The 12,207-nt window shown below is 46.0% G+C and overlaps 2 protein-coding genes across 16 annotated transcripts in view; one reads left to right on the forward strand and one right to left on the reverse strand.

Annotated features, from left to right (window-relative positions):
* Positions 1-257: 257 nt before the first annotated feature.
* On the reverse strand, positions 258-8,461 carry GSTO1 (glutathione S-transferase omega 1). The gene is made up of 6 exons (XM_030030841.2): positions 8,327-8,461; positions 8,092-8,200; positions 6,138-6,360; positions 4,722-4,823; positions 2,484-2,590; positions 258-807 (listed from the first exon to the last, which is right to left on the reverse strand). The coding sequence occupies exons 1-6, from the start codon at positions 8,358-8,360 to the stop codon at positions 654-656; spliced, it is 729 nt and encodes a 242-aa protein (XP_029886701.1). The 5' UTR covers positions 8,361-8,461; the 3' UTR covers positions 258-653.
* Positions 8,462-12,034: 3,573 nt separating this feature from the next.
* CFAP43 (cilia and flagella associated protein 43) overlaps positions 12,035-12,207 on the forward strand; it is a 53,570-nt gene continuing 53,397 nt past the window's right edge. For 13 of the 15 annotated variants that reach the window (XR_003925770.1, XR_003925771.1, XR_003925772.1 and 10 more), the window contains exon 1: positions 12,035-12,177. Coding sequence is in view for 12 of the 15 variants with exons in the window: in XM_030030651.1 (XP_029886511.1) it covers positions 12,056-12,177 (122 nt within the window). In the remaining 3 variants the exon portion in view is untranslated. The remainder of the gene's footprint in view (positions 12,178-12,207) is intronic. The other 2 variants (XM_030030653.1, XM_030030662.1) reach the window with 2 other exon arrangements.

Below are 12,207 nucleotides of genomic sequence, written 5' to 3' on the forward strand. Positions count from 1 at the left end.
AGCTCATCTAGCCCAAACTGGAAGCCATTACTAGATGGTCCCTGCAAACATGACTTCAACAGGGATAAGTGGGTAGGGTTGCAAGTTCAGTGGTTTGGCAGTAGTGCTCTCTAAAGAGGAGGACAGTTTGTACTAGGTAACCGCATCTTAACTTCAGAGACCACAATATCTGTTTGAGCCTTTACAGTGCCTCGCTCCTCTCTGCACAATCAGTCCAGTGACTAATAGCTGCCTGGAAAGAAGAAGGAAAACCTGTGTTTAAAGACAACATTGTTTACTTTTTATTTATTTTCAAGACACCAGTATTACAATTTTTAAACCAAGTAACAGGGTCAGTTCAGGGACTGCCCACCAGCAATGCCTGCAAAGAGGCCAGAGATAACAGAACATCACCTCTGAGTAAAGCCAACATTTTCCTTCACGTGATATACATGGCCAGCAACGACTTTCCATCTCCTGCCTGAAGCCAGCACATCCTCCTCCTGACAGGAAGGAGTGGAGTTCACAGAAGATTTCTCAGCCTTTTCAGCACAGAATTATTCCCCATTATGAAATGTAACCACAGAAGAGCCCACACCAAATTACACTAGATCCCCACAGCTCACGCTGAAAAGAAGCACTGACACTTCAGCAAGCACGTGCCTCCTGGCACCTCAGAGCCCATAATCACATGCCTCAGGGCTGTTCTTCAAATAGAGCTGGAGGTAATCTTTGAATGTCTGAGGGTCAGTCATTGTAGCCTTGACAGCAGGGTCCTCCTTCATGGCCTCCATCCAGCGTTGGAGCTTTGGGGTGTGACTCAAAGAGCTACAGGAAAAGGAAAGAGACTGAGTAACGCAAATGGGAAACTTGGAGGGCACGAAGGAAGCAAAACAGCTTGAGCAGTTCTATTTTACTGCTTGTTTTGCTTTCTCCATCCCAGTATAATGTTCAGCCCAGAGAGGGTGATGGAAATATGTATCAGATCATAGAAGACACTGGCATTTGAAAAGTAAGAGTTCTTACAGAGCTTAGGCACTCTGCAAAGCTGAGCAAAACCACAAATAAGCACTTATTGTGCAAGATATCAGCATGTTTTTGTTTATGTTATACCTGCTGCAAAAGACACGGCTCTTACTTATCATCTGTTCTGAGTTGAGGGCAGAGGCTTGTGCACCACTGCCTCCCTCTGGAATGCTTTGTTAATGGTGATTCTTGAAGAAAATACTGTGTGCAAGGGTTGAGTCGTCCTCCACAACCCACAAACCTCTTCTCTCCTCTCTCATGCATACCAAGACAAGCTGTGCAGTTTGTACTACCCTGCAACTCAGCAGCTCAAAACACAGATGTAGTCTATTGACGAAACTGAGGATTCGACTAACCGACTAAATCTACAAACCCACTCAGACACATTTGGAAAAAAAAACAAACAAAAACCCACCATGTGGCAAATTGAAAGCTTAACAGTGTAGACTGTTATTTTCATTCTCTTCTGGCAGATTGACCCAAACACTTTGCATTAATATTTCCAACTCCCAAGTTTAGTAAATGCGTAACTTCTCCACGTAACTCCTAACCCTTACCCAGAAAGCATCTTTTTTTAACATACAATGGCTCAGATCCTCAGTCATTCAAATACCTTAATAACTCTAGACCTATGCTCCTATATTGCTTGTAATATTTCCCCTTCCAATCAAGGACCACACAGGAGACAAAGTAGATCAACAACCCATCAGTAAAGCCCTCATTTTACAGTGCACGAAGCTTCAGTGCTACAGATTCCCTGCATCTTTCTTGTTCAAGAATGGTTCAGGCACCAGGGTGAGACTAACTGTTCTATACTCATCTTCCACTTTTATCACCCACTTCCTCATACAAATTGACTCTTTAGTCCTGCTTTAAGCCAGCTATAAAATAGTTTTCCTTTGAAACCATTTCCCTACATATTAATGCAATACCATGGTAACTGGAGCTGTTTAAGGATATAACAGACCAAGACATTTATTTACATATTAAAAAATGCTATTACAACAGCAACAGATCTATTAGCTACAGCAAGACAGGATACACTTTTCCGATCTCAAAACAAAATCACTCCCCTTTGTCAACCTAGGATTTCCAAAGAGGAACAGAAGACTGCATTTCAAGTCTGAGGTTTTGGACCAAGAAATTTGAACCTAGGCCTCCACATCTTCGTCCCCTTCGAATAAAGACCATTTTCATCTATGATGTTAGTGATGGAGAAAAAGTCCTGTATTTTAACCACTTCTTCCAGTTCTGTCAAAATTATTTGGTAGGAAAACAGACCTGGTAAAAAAAAGCTTGTTTACAGAAGATCCCTGAACAACTCATCTCTCTTTTGAGAAGATGCTTCCCACAAACTGTAACACAATACAGACTTTCTTCAGCAGCCCCCAAGAGTGGCCCATTGCTGCAGGGTGTATGCAAAGAATATTTACACTGAGGCAGTTCAGTACACCTTAGAAGCTAGGCAAGGTACTCACTCCTTCAGCTGGAATGGTTCCAGACGTTCAAACCACGGCCAGATCATGTAGTCAAGCATGGAGATCGAGTCCCCCCCATAAAACACAGTGTTGCGTTTGGACAGAATCTGTGAGGGGCAAGAGATGACAACTGCCCTCAGAAGGAAAATTACAACAGAACACTACAGTAACAAAGCGCCCACTTCATAGTAGAATACAGGCATACTGAAGGGATCAGTGAGCAAATAACAGAGATACAGCACATTTCTCCTGTGCATGCAATACCTGCGGAGTCAGAGCTAGTCAGTGAAGCAGCTGTAGTATCAAGCTTAACTATTTCATACACTGTCAGTCCAGCTCTTCTCCAGAGGTTCAAAAACTGTCACAAGATATTAATCACTAGCGAGCTACAGCTTGTGCACAAACAAAAAGGAATTTAGCTCTCAGAATCTGTCAGTTCATGATTTCTTACTTGTCAAAAAGTATTAATGGCACAGACTAATCAAACATAACAATGCACACGCATTTCTTGAGCAATAAATCCACCTAAATTTAACATCCAGGTAAACTAGAACACCATTTTTTCAGGGACTCTTTTCCCATGGCCCCTGAGGCCAAGTGGTGTCAGGAAAGCATTTATAACATTACATCTAGAACAGGATTTGATTCCAGGTGCAAAGGGAACAGGAAGCAAGCATAACATCCACACCTACCAGAAAGAGAACCCTCCAGCTCAGCACAGAAAGCAAGGCCACAAAGAACGCAGCAAGTTCTCCTGTTACATTTATGTTTCTGATACATTTCGAGCGCCATGGTCATCCAAGTTTAACATGCTTTAAGGAACCTCCAGAGCTTGGTCTCTTTCATAAGATTAGTCACACTGTTTTCAGGCACTTTGGCATTTTACAGGTGGAACTTGAGAGACCTTACAAATTGTTGTCTTTTTGGACACGCAACACCATACGCTTATGGCATTTACTCCCTGTCCCCTAATCCCCATGACCTAGCAGAAATTTTAAAGCAGTCCTTCAGAAAGCATCAAGCTGTTTGAATTACCAGGTGTCTGGCAGAATATAACCCAGCAGCTGCACAGTTGCAGAGACGGGAACACAGCTCCCTCTGTCGAGTAGCAGCAAGCTAAATACAGAAGTGTTTCAAAACACTTCCCTTCTTGAATATCTGTTGCAATAGGCCGAGTGAAGTTTGCATGGTGGTTCCTTCCTCCCATCCTCAGCTGACCTTCAGCTGCTGCTGCAAAATCCTTCAGGGTGTAGTAAAATAGAGACACTGAAGGAGCAGCAAGTATTTCACAGCATTAATAAAGCAGGAAGAAGGTTAATTCTTCCTTAATGTTTAATAGACCTGTATATTAGGGAAGTGAAACATACATGGCTTTCCCCAAGAATTCATTTGTCATCTGCACTACTCCAGCAGCAGCCTGATCAGACAGACAAGACTACTCTGAAAACAATTTTACTTTGGCAGCTCTAGGGGGCAGGGAAGCAGAATGCACAGAACTGTTAGGAGAATTAGGAAAGTACTAGAAAGCTATTGGTAGCTTTGCACCTGAAGAGAAACACTCTGGAGGAATGCTTCTTGATCCAGCCAGACAAGCATTGTGGTTTTAGCAACCACAACTAAAAGGAATGGGTTAAGAACCACTGCTGACACTAAATCAGGGTTGTGAATTTGCTAATATAGCATCAAAGCCACCTGACGCTTCTCGTAGCTCTGCTGAGGTTGCCTTACATCACTGTAGCAGAACACAGCCCAGGGCTGGATTTTTGCAAGGGACAGATTACATTCTGCTTCCTCCCCCCCTCCAAAGATAGAATCTTTTCTGTTCAAGACCTTATTTCATCACCAGTGTATCTGTACTGATTTCAGCAGAGCTACAGCACAGATGCTTTTCAGCAGCTCAGACTTCTCAGCCGTTGCTCTTAGAACATGCTGCAAGGGCTCCTTGCATTTAAAGCACAACAAAGGTATCCAAGACAACAGCAGTCAGCTAGAATTAAGAAAAAACTCCAGAAGTCCACACAGCCTTCATCACACACATGAAGCCTAGGTTAGCTACTTGAAATTTACTCTAATGGTGCTGTTGTGCATCCTAGACTGGGGGAAGTAAATTGAAAGATTGTTCATTGCTATAACTACCAACTGAATGAGAAGAGATCTAGCTCCAAAGGCCAAAGCATGAAAGAAAAAAGGGATCATAGAATGACTGGCAACCTGCTCATTATCATGAAATACTCCTACCTCTTCAAGTCTGCCAAACTTTTCAGCAATCTCTGCTTTCAGTGCTGAGGCGTCCTGTCCATCTTTGACTGCCACGAAATACTTGAAAACTATGGGTGTTATCTATACAAAGGAAAGGATAAAGTTTTTAATGTTCCTATTACAATAATACAAGTCACTCAGAGCTTAAGATGTTAAGATACTAGATGCAAGTTAGATCTTAAAGATTTAACTTTAAAGAGTTAAATGAAGTCCATTAACAAAAACCTTTTATACTTCAGAAAATGTAAGCAAAGGCTTAAATGAAGAACAAATGCAAATACTAATGAATTTTAGTCTAGTAATAAGAGGAGAACAATGAGAAGAGGAGCATGTTTCCCATTTGCACACACTACCAAAAAAGTAGCAATAAAAGTGGCAAGGTGCAGCGTAATACTCTTTTCCCAGTTACATAGTTCTTAAATCCAAATGCACTTTAATTATCAACATTTAAGGTACTTTTAAGGAAGAGATATGCAGCCCAGGATATGCAGGCTTCTACAAACCTGTGCATTTTCTAATTTGGTAATTGCCAGAGAAATCAGCATACAGTACCAGGAAGTTGCCCAGTGGCCAACCTTAACTAAATTAGATCCTTAAAAGCTTATAGACAAACATTTTTCTAAGATTTTGTCATTCATACAACCAACATTCAGCGCACATTTAGTTTCTTGCAACGTGCTTCCCTGTAACCCTCTTCCTATCATGCCTTTTCAGAAAGGCCTGTTGTAAGTATATCCTCCCTTCTATTCCCCTTCTTTGTCCACATCTCTTTGCATCTTCTGTTGCTTCCTCTCCTCTGCTGCCTCATATCCAAGCTGACTTCTTTCACTTCCTAGACCCTTCAAATCACATGCTTGTACAGAGAAGTTACTTCCAGTCAGCCACAGTGCCCACATCCAACCCCTACTGAGGGCCAAAAACAGTCTCCTTATACATGTCCCATGTCTACGGCCACCTGCCATCTCTTGTCCATGGTTGTAGGGGCTCAGAGTCAGGCACTCTTCACATTCCACATCCATACAATACTTCCTATAGAAAGACTGTTTAAAATACAGCAATTGTCACTGCTTAGGTCTCAAGCATTCAGCGGGTCTGGTCTACTAACGTTTGCTCTATTGTAGGATACTCAAAATCCTGCCTCAGTCATATATACTTTCACTAGCTTGGCTGCCTTCCTGCATCCATCCCTGCACATAAAGGCTGGGAGCAATTCAGATACACAGTGGTTTGTATGTGCTCACAGCAAGAGACCCCAAATAACCCCTTTGGTTATTTAAATGCTTTTCCCAGACACAACACCTGCCTTAAAGGATGAAAGCAACATTGGCAACAGAGCTGCAGGTTTTGGTCCTATGGTAAAATTAGAAACACAATCCCACCCTGATGATGCAGTACCTTTGAGAAGTGTTCCAAGAGCATCTTCTGAAAGGCTCGCTCATATGGGTCTGAAGGCATCAACTTCTTCCCTGGAAATGCTTCATCCAAATATTCGCAAGTGATTGGGGACTCATAGATCAGCTGGCCCTTGCTGTTCTCCAGAACAGGAACCAGCCCAAAGGGGTTCTTCTCAAAGAACCAGTCAGGTTTGTTCTTCAGATTGATGTTGATTACTTCATGGCTAAAAGAGCAAAAGAAACAAGACCCAAACAGGCTCAATTCTGCTACAGTTCACTCCATACCATGGTGAAATGCAGTTATTACACCTTAACAGCTACAGTACTTGAGAGGCTGAATCCTCGTTCCCCTGCTCTCCCCTGTCCTCCCTGAAGTACTTTGCCGGACTAACCATTTGACACATAGAAATACTGCCAGGGGGCACTTCCCTTTGCTGGAGAAAATCAGCACTGACTTACAGTGAGTTGTTTGTTAAACTAATAAAAGACACATGAAAAGTCTGCAAGCACACCACAGAGGCAGCCCTTACAGTCATGCCAAAACCAAAGGTCGAGCTCAGAATGCAGCACGCTAGGAGGTGACGTGAACATGCAGGTTCAGGGGCATTCTAAGAAAGAAGCACTTGATTGCAAATGAGCTATACTCCAATTAAGAAATGCAGCTGAACTTTAATCTGACCTTACATCAAAGAGCAAATCAAGAGAGCATCCTACCTACTTATCTTCAACACTTACGGCCTCACGTAGAACAGATGTTTAGGGTAAAAGCAAATAGATATTGATAAAAAAAAAAGACACATGGAAATATGTCTATGTTATGTTAACAAACCATGTTATATGCTGTGTTGTATGTGTGACCCCAGAAAATTCCTAGTAAGCCCAAAGATCTGCTAAACACAGCTGAACCTTCAAAAGAACTGAAAGGTTACCAGAAGGCAACTACCACATTTAGGTAGCCATAAAACCCCTCTAAAACCACTATACTAAAACAAACCTCCCAGCTCCAAAATCAGTCCGAAGACACTAAATAAAGACAGAATTAAACTGACCTGGAAGTTTTAATGCACTTACTCTTTTGAAAAAAGACCCAAGAAAAAAACAAACCAAACCAACCTAACTCTCATCTTGCTATCAGAACTAAGTGGTAGGCATTCTCTATGCTAACATGAACTCCCAGCCCTGTGCTGGTTAACAAACTGCTGGCAGGCCTGGGACTTGGTGGGAATCAGAAAAAGGTGGAAAAACCTGTTACTTTGAAGCTGTAAACTGAGGGAAGCATTAGTCCCCATTTAAAAACACTGAAATGACACAGCTATCTTGAAAAAGAAACAAACACAAGTACTGAATTCCATAACTTACTACCGCACAGGAATGAGAAAATGTTATAGGAACACAGTACCTTTCCTCTTTTAAAAAGGTCACTCACTCACTATTGTGTTTTGCTAAGCAGTAATATAACAGAAACACTGAATATTGTTATCTCCCAAAATTTTCACTGCAGCTTACATCAAAACCAAACAACAACATACATTAAGGCTCTACTTACATTTACCCAGGACAAACTCAAATGCTATTATTGCAAACATTCCGGATGACAGGTGAGAAAAAAAAAAATCAATCAGCCTGGGCTTTTTCCCTACGGATTTACTTTGGACCTTGACATAATTGATTTCATACACAGCCTACTTACTTCCCACTTCAGCAAACACCCCTCCCCCTGAAAAGCCTCAAGAAGTTCAAACTTCACAACAAAATCACCCACAGAAACCTCTTTTCATGCAGTTCTTTCAGGGATGTTTAATTAAGAGCCACTTAGGATGCCGAGGGAAGAAGGGAAGCTTGAACCGCCCCCTGCTCCGTGCGAGCCCCGACAGGCCGTCGCGGGAGCAGGGGGACGGCGGAGCGGGGCGGACAGCCGCGCACCGCGCCACACCGGCCCGCCGGCACGGCCTCACCTGATGCCCTTGGCGCGGAGGACGAGGCGCGTCCTCTGGGCGAAGGGGCAGAACCGCATGCTGTACAGCCGGATCACCCCCTCGGGCACAGGCCCCGGGGCCGCGCTGCCTGAGGAGAGAGAAGAGAACCGCTGCAGCCGTTGCTCGCCTCACGCACAGCCCCGCTCGCCCTCCGCAGGCCGCCCAGCCCGGGCTGAGGCGACGCGGCAGCCCGCCCGCCGGGGCCGGCGCTTACCCTTCCCCAGGCTGCGAGAGTGATCACCCGCCATCGCGACGCGCTGTGCTGTGCTGTGCTGTGCTGCGCTGCGCCGTTCTCCGCTGCGCCAGGCCGTGCCGTGCCGTGCCGTGCCCCACCACGCCGCCGCCGGCCCCGCCCGCCGGGAGGGCGGGAACCACCGCCCCTCAGCGGGGCGCGGGCGGCCGCCGGGTGTCAGGGCCTGTGTGCCGGCCGGCCGGCCGGCCGGGCCTGCCTCCCTCCCGCGGGGTTTGGCGGCGCCCTGCCTCAGGTGGCTGGCCCCCCCCACGGACGGGGGGGAAAGCTTGGGTTTCGGGGGGAGCAGCGTCGTGCACCCCGGTGGTCCCTCCTCGAGCCGACCGTCCCCCACACAGGGGATGCTGGCTGGGACAGGCGCTATTAAGCTGCTCTCAATGCGCTCTTCTTCGGAACCTCAGCGTAACCCACCCCAGCTGGCACTCCCATTTCAGTGGGAAACCTGTGGCAGAACTCCACCCCATACGCCTGTTTTTCTTCAAGTGGTGCCTCCAGCAGCCCGTGAGGCACCAGGCCTCCCTCTCCTTCCCTCGCTGCCTCCTCCCTGGACAGGGCCTTCTCCCGCTACCGCAGCGCTGCATCACTTATTGCCCTTCAACATCCGATCCAATCCCACCTTGAGGATAACGAGGGTTTCTCTCTCCTGCAGCTATTCTGCTTTATGATGAAAACCCAAGAGGAGACAAGAGATAACCTAACAGATAAGGGGGTGTAGCAAAAGTTAGATGTAATTTAATTACTACCTTGCAATCACAGAGGGATTCACACTTGTTTCTGCAAACATGACCTGTGGGAGCATCAGTACATGCATAAAGCAAAAGAGAGAACCGAAGCACAGACTGAAGTCCTCTCCATCCCTTTTGCTCCCTCTTCAGTTGAGGTGAGGGCACCAGGGCCTGCCTTATACCAGCTTTTCCTGGGGTATAACAGTGGAAATGGAGGAGCTTTCCTCTTAATGCTTTTAACACAGTGTCCAAGTTTATGGTCCCAGAAGTAAAATGCTTCCTGTGGGAGCAGCTCGGAACACCTGGCATTTGTTTTCAAGACTGACCGTTAGAATTTGTTGTGCTGCATGTTTGCCAAGCCTTGAAGAACTAGTTTTACAAGGTCAGGTTGGAGGATGGCCTTGTGTAGGCCTGGGAAGATGTGGCTGAAGACAGTCACGAGTATGTCTATGGAATGTTTTTATCTTTAACTGTTCTGAGGACTGGCAAACATCCCAGCTGGGCCAGATATGCCCTCCTGTGCTAGTAGTATTGGCTGTGAGCCATTAGTACTTTCTGGATCTTTGTTGAAACATATATAAGTTGGATTCTTTTGTGGAAAAAAAGGGAATCTTGCACAGAGAGTTTGAGCGCTTAATTGAGTCTCCGCACTTCCCTTCTTGGAGCTCCACGCAGTTCCACAAAAACTTCAGGTCAGAGCTGTACATTATTAGGAAACGGCACGTTTGTAGGCACCAGAGGGATGGGGCAGCCGTAACTGAAGGGAGGGATGGTCCTGGCCCTCCTGGCGATGGACACGTCTCTGTCAAAACCCCAAGACTAATAGAGGAACTGGAGCTTCCCCAGTCTTATCAGTGTATCCATGCTTGCACAGTGGGGAAGTTTTGCCTGTTGGCGACTCTTGGTTTGGTTTTGTCACTGGAGTTGGGCCTCAGGCATCATGTCACAGAGACCAATATTCTCCATGGTGATCTCTCCTGCAGGCAAACACAGACGGCCACTAGTAAAGTGACCATGAACCTGACACCATTATCCATTTGAATGGAAGAACAACATGATTTTTGTTAAGTCATTGCTGTTTGATTATGTAATAAATAAGCAGCTCAGCAGTGAAAGGGAGCGGTAATTCATTGCACAAGCCTGCCATACCCTAGGCACACAGAAGCTGTACATAAGATGTCCTTTGCCAACAAAATAATTTCTCCTGCCATTAAAAAAACTGTTAGAAGACATATTTCTCATTCCTCTGAGTGCCTGCCCTTAGTGTTATCAATCAATATGTAGAATATGATTGAAATAACCAGGGAGCTGCTAAAGTCCTGTGTACAGCCCCCATCAGTTAATATTTAAAATAGGGAAACAATAACTAGACATGATTTAGGGTTTAGGAACTAACTATTACACAATGGGGCTTTATGTCAGAAAAGGTAATGAATTGTGGTCTGGTCAACAAACCTTGAAGAACCACTTGGAACTGCCAAGACAGAGTAAGAAGTAGCTAAAAGGTAATTCCTGCAGGGGGAGATCGCGACCACCGACTCATTGACCACCTACTCAAATGACACCACCTACTCAAAAGACAATGAAGGAAGAAGACAGAGTCTGTGCACAAATTTACATGAGAGGCGAAGAAGAAGGAACCAATCATTTAGGGAAATAATAATGAATATGTTTACTTAAGTATATAAATGTGGGGATTATTGAGACAAAGGTATGCTGTCTTGAGACAGGCACCCATTCATGCACATGAATGAAATTAATTTGAAAATACCTCAACTCTGTGTTATTGGCTTGCACATCGGGTAAACGAACCCCATTTGAGGGACAACATTAGGAAAGATTTGGCAAAATTTTAGGCCATAAAAATAGAGAAAATTCATTTGAAGTTTCTTTTAGCAATTAAGAAGAACATAGGCAGTCTGCTAACTCACAACCCAGAGACAGGCACGTAGGAACCCAAAGCAGCATTCACAAGATCTGAGTGCTACAAGAGCCCCTCAAAGGCACCTTGGAAAAATAAACCCATTTCCTCATCCTACCGTGGTTTTGCATGGCATACAGAGCACCCATGGAGACAAGCAGCAAGGTAGAGGCTCATCCTGCTGCCTCTGGACAGGACTGCCACTCCCCATCGTTGCTCCACGGCACTGCAAGAGCATAGCAGTATCGCAAAACCACACACTGCCACTGTACAGATAAGTGATAACGAACTAACGCAAGCGAGCAAGACACTATAAATGACATTCCTCCCTTTAGGAAGAGATACTATTGCTAATTTTGCTTTTAAAATACTTGGAGGTTCTTACTGTGTTACTACACTAAAAGCCTTAAGTATATAAAGATCATAGCTGTGCTTTCTCTTCTTTCCAGCAGTCAGCTCTCTTTGAAGCTTAAGGAGCACTGCCTTACACATCCCAAGAACTGCAGTACCTCGTGAAAGGAGAAACATGAGGAGCAACGGGAGAACAGGTACAGCCTTCTCGCTAAGTGAAAGGCCAAATGCCGCCGGAACGGGAGCAGCGAGCATGCAGCCGCAGCAAGGACCCGTGGGGTGGCCAAGGGAAGATGCCCACAGTCGCTCTCCCAAGGGCTGACTCGCTTCTACACCCGATAAAGCTACCTGCTTTCTAGACACAGCAGCAACGATTAGGCCACGGATATCAGTGACTCACGGGCAGAACTACCCCGTTAGGCACAGGCCGGTGCCTGCGTGAGAACGGCTGGACACGCTCAGGGAGCTCTGCCCAGCGCCCAGACCTCCCTCGCCCAGGACACGAGCCCCTACCGCTCCTCTACGGCTGCTGGCCCTTTAAATACCTACCCGGGCTCATTGGTTGGTTGGCTCACGGGCGCAGGCCAATCAGCTGTCTGTTTTAAGCCTGGCGGGAGGCGTTGTGTCAGCTAATAGCAGAAGCCGTACTTGTTCCTAAGAGACGGGCGTAAACAGGCCGGTGGTGGGGTAAGGCGGATGGAGGCGGCCGGTGAGGCCCGGAGCGCGGCCCCGGCCCCGGCCGATGAGGAGCCTCGCGCCAAGGCCCCGGGGGACCGCCGCTGCTCCTCCTCGGCCGAGGAGGCTGCGCTGGAAGTGAGGTGGGGGCCGGCCGGGACAGCCTGCGCCCT

The sequence above is a fragment of the Aquila chrysaetos genome, chromosome 11 (assembly GCF_900496995.4).
Source record: "Aquila chrysaetos chrysaetos chromosome 11, bAquChr1.4, whole genome shotgun sequence".
Taxonomy (NCBI): domain Eukaryota; kingdom Metazoa; phylum Chordata; class Aves; order Accipitriformes; family Accipitridae; genus Aquila; species Aquila chrysaetos.

What these genes read in the sequence shown, in the direction of transcription:
- GSTO1 (XM_030030841.2), bottom strand. Translation starts at nt 8,360, where the DNA reads ATGGCGGGTGATCACTCTCGCAGCCTGGGGAAGG. An exon ending in CTCTCGCAGCCTGGGGAAGG is followed by an intron (nt 8,201 to 8,326) that starts GTAAGCGCCGGC and finishes CTCTCTCCTCAG; the next exon opens with GCAGCGCGGCCCCGGGGCCT. An exon ending in CTCCGCGCCAAGGGCATCAG is followed by an intron (nt 6,361 to 8,091) that starts GTGAGGCCGTGC and finishes TTGCTCTTTTAG; the next exon opens with CCATGAAGTAATCAACATCA.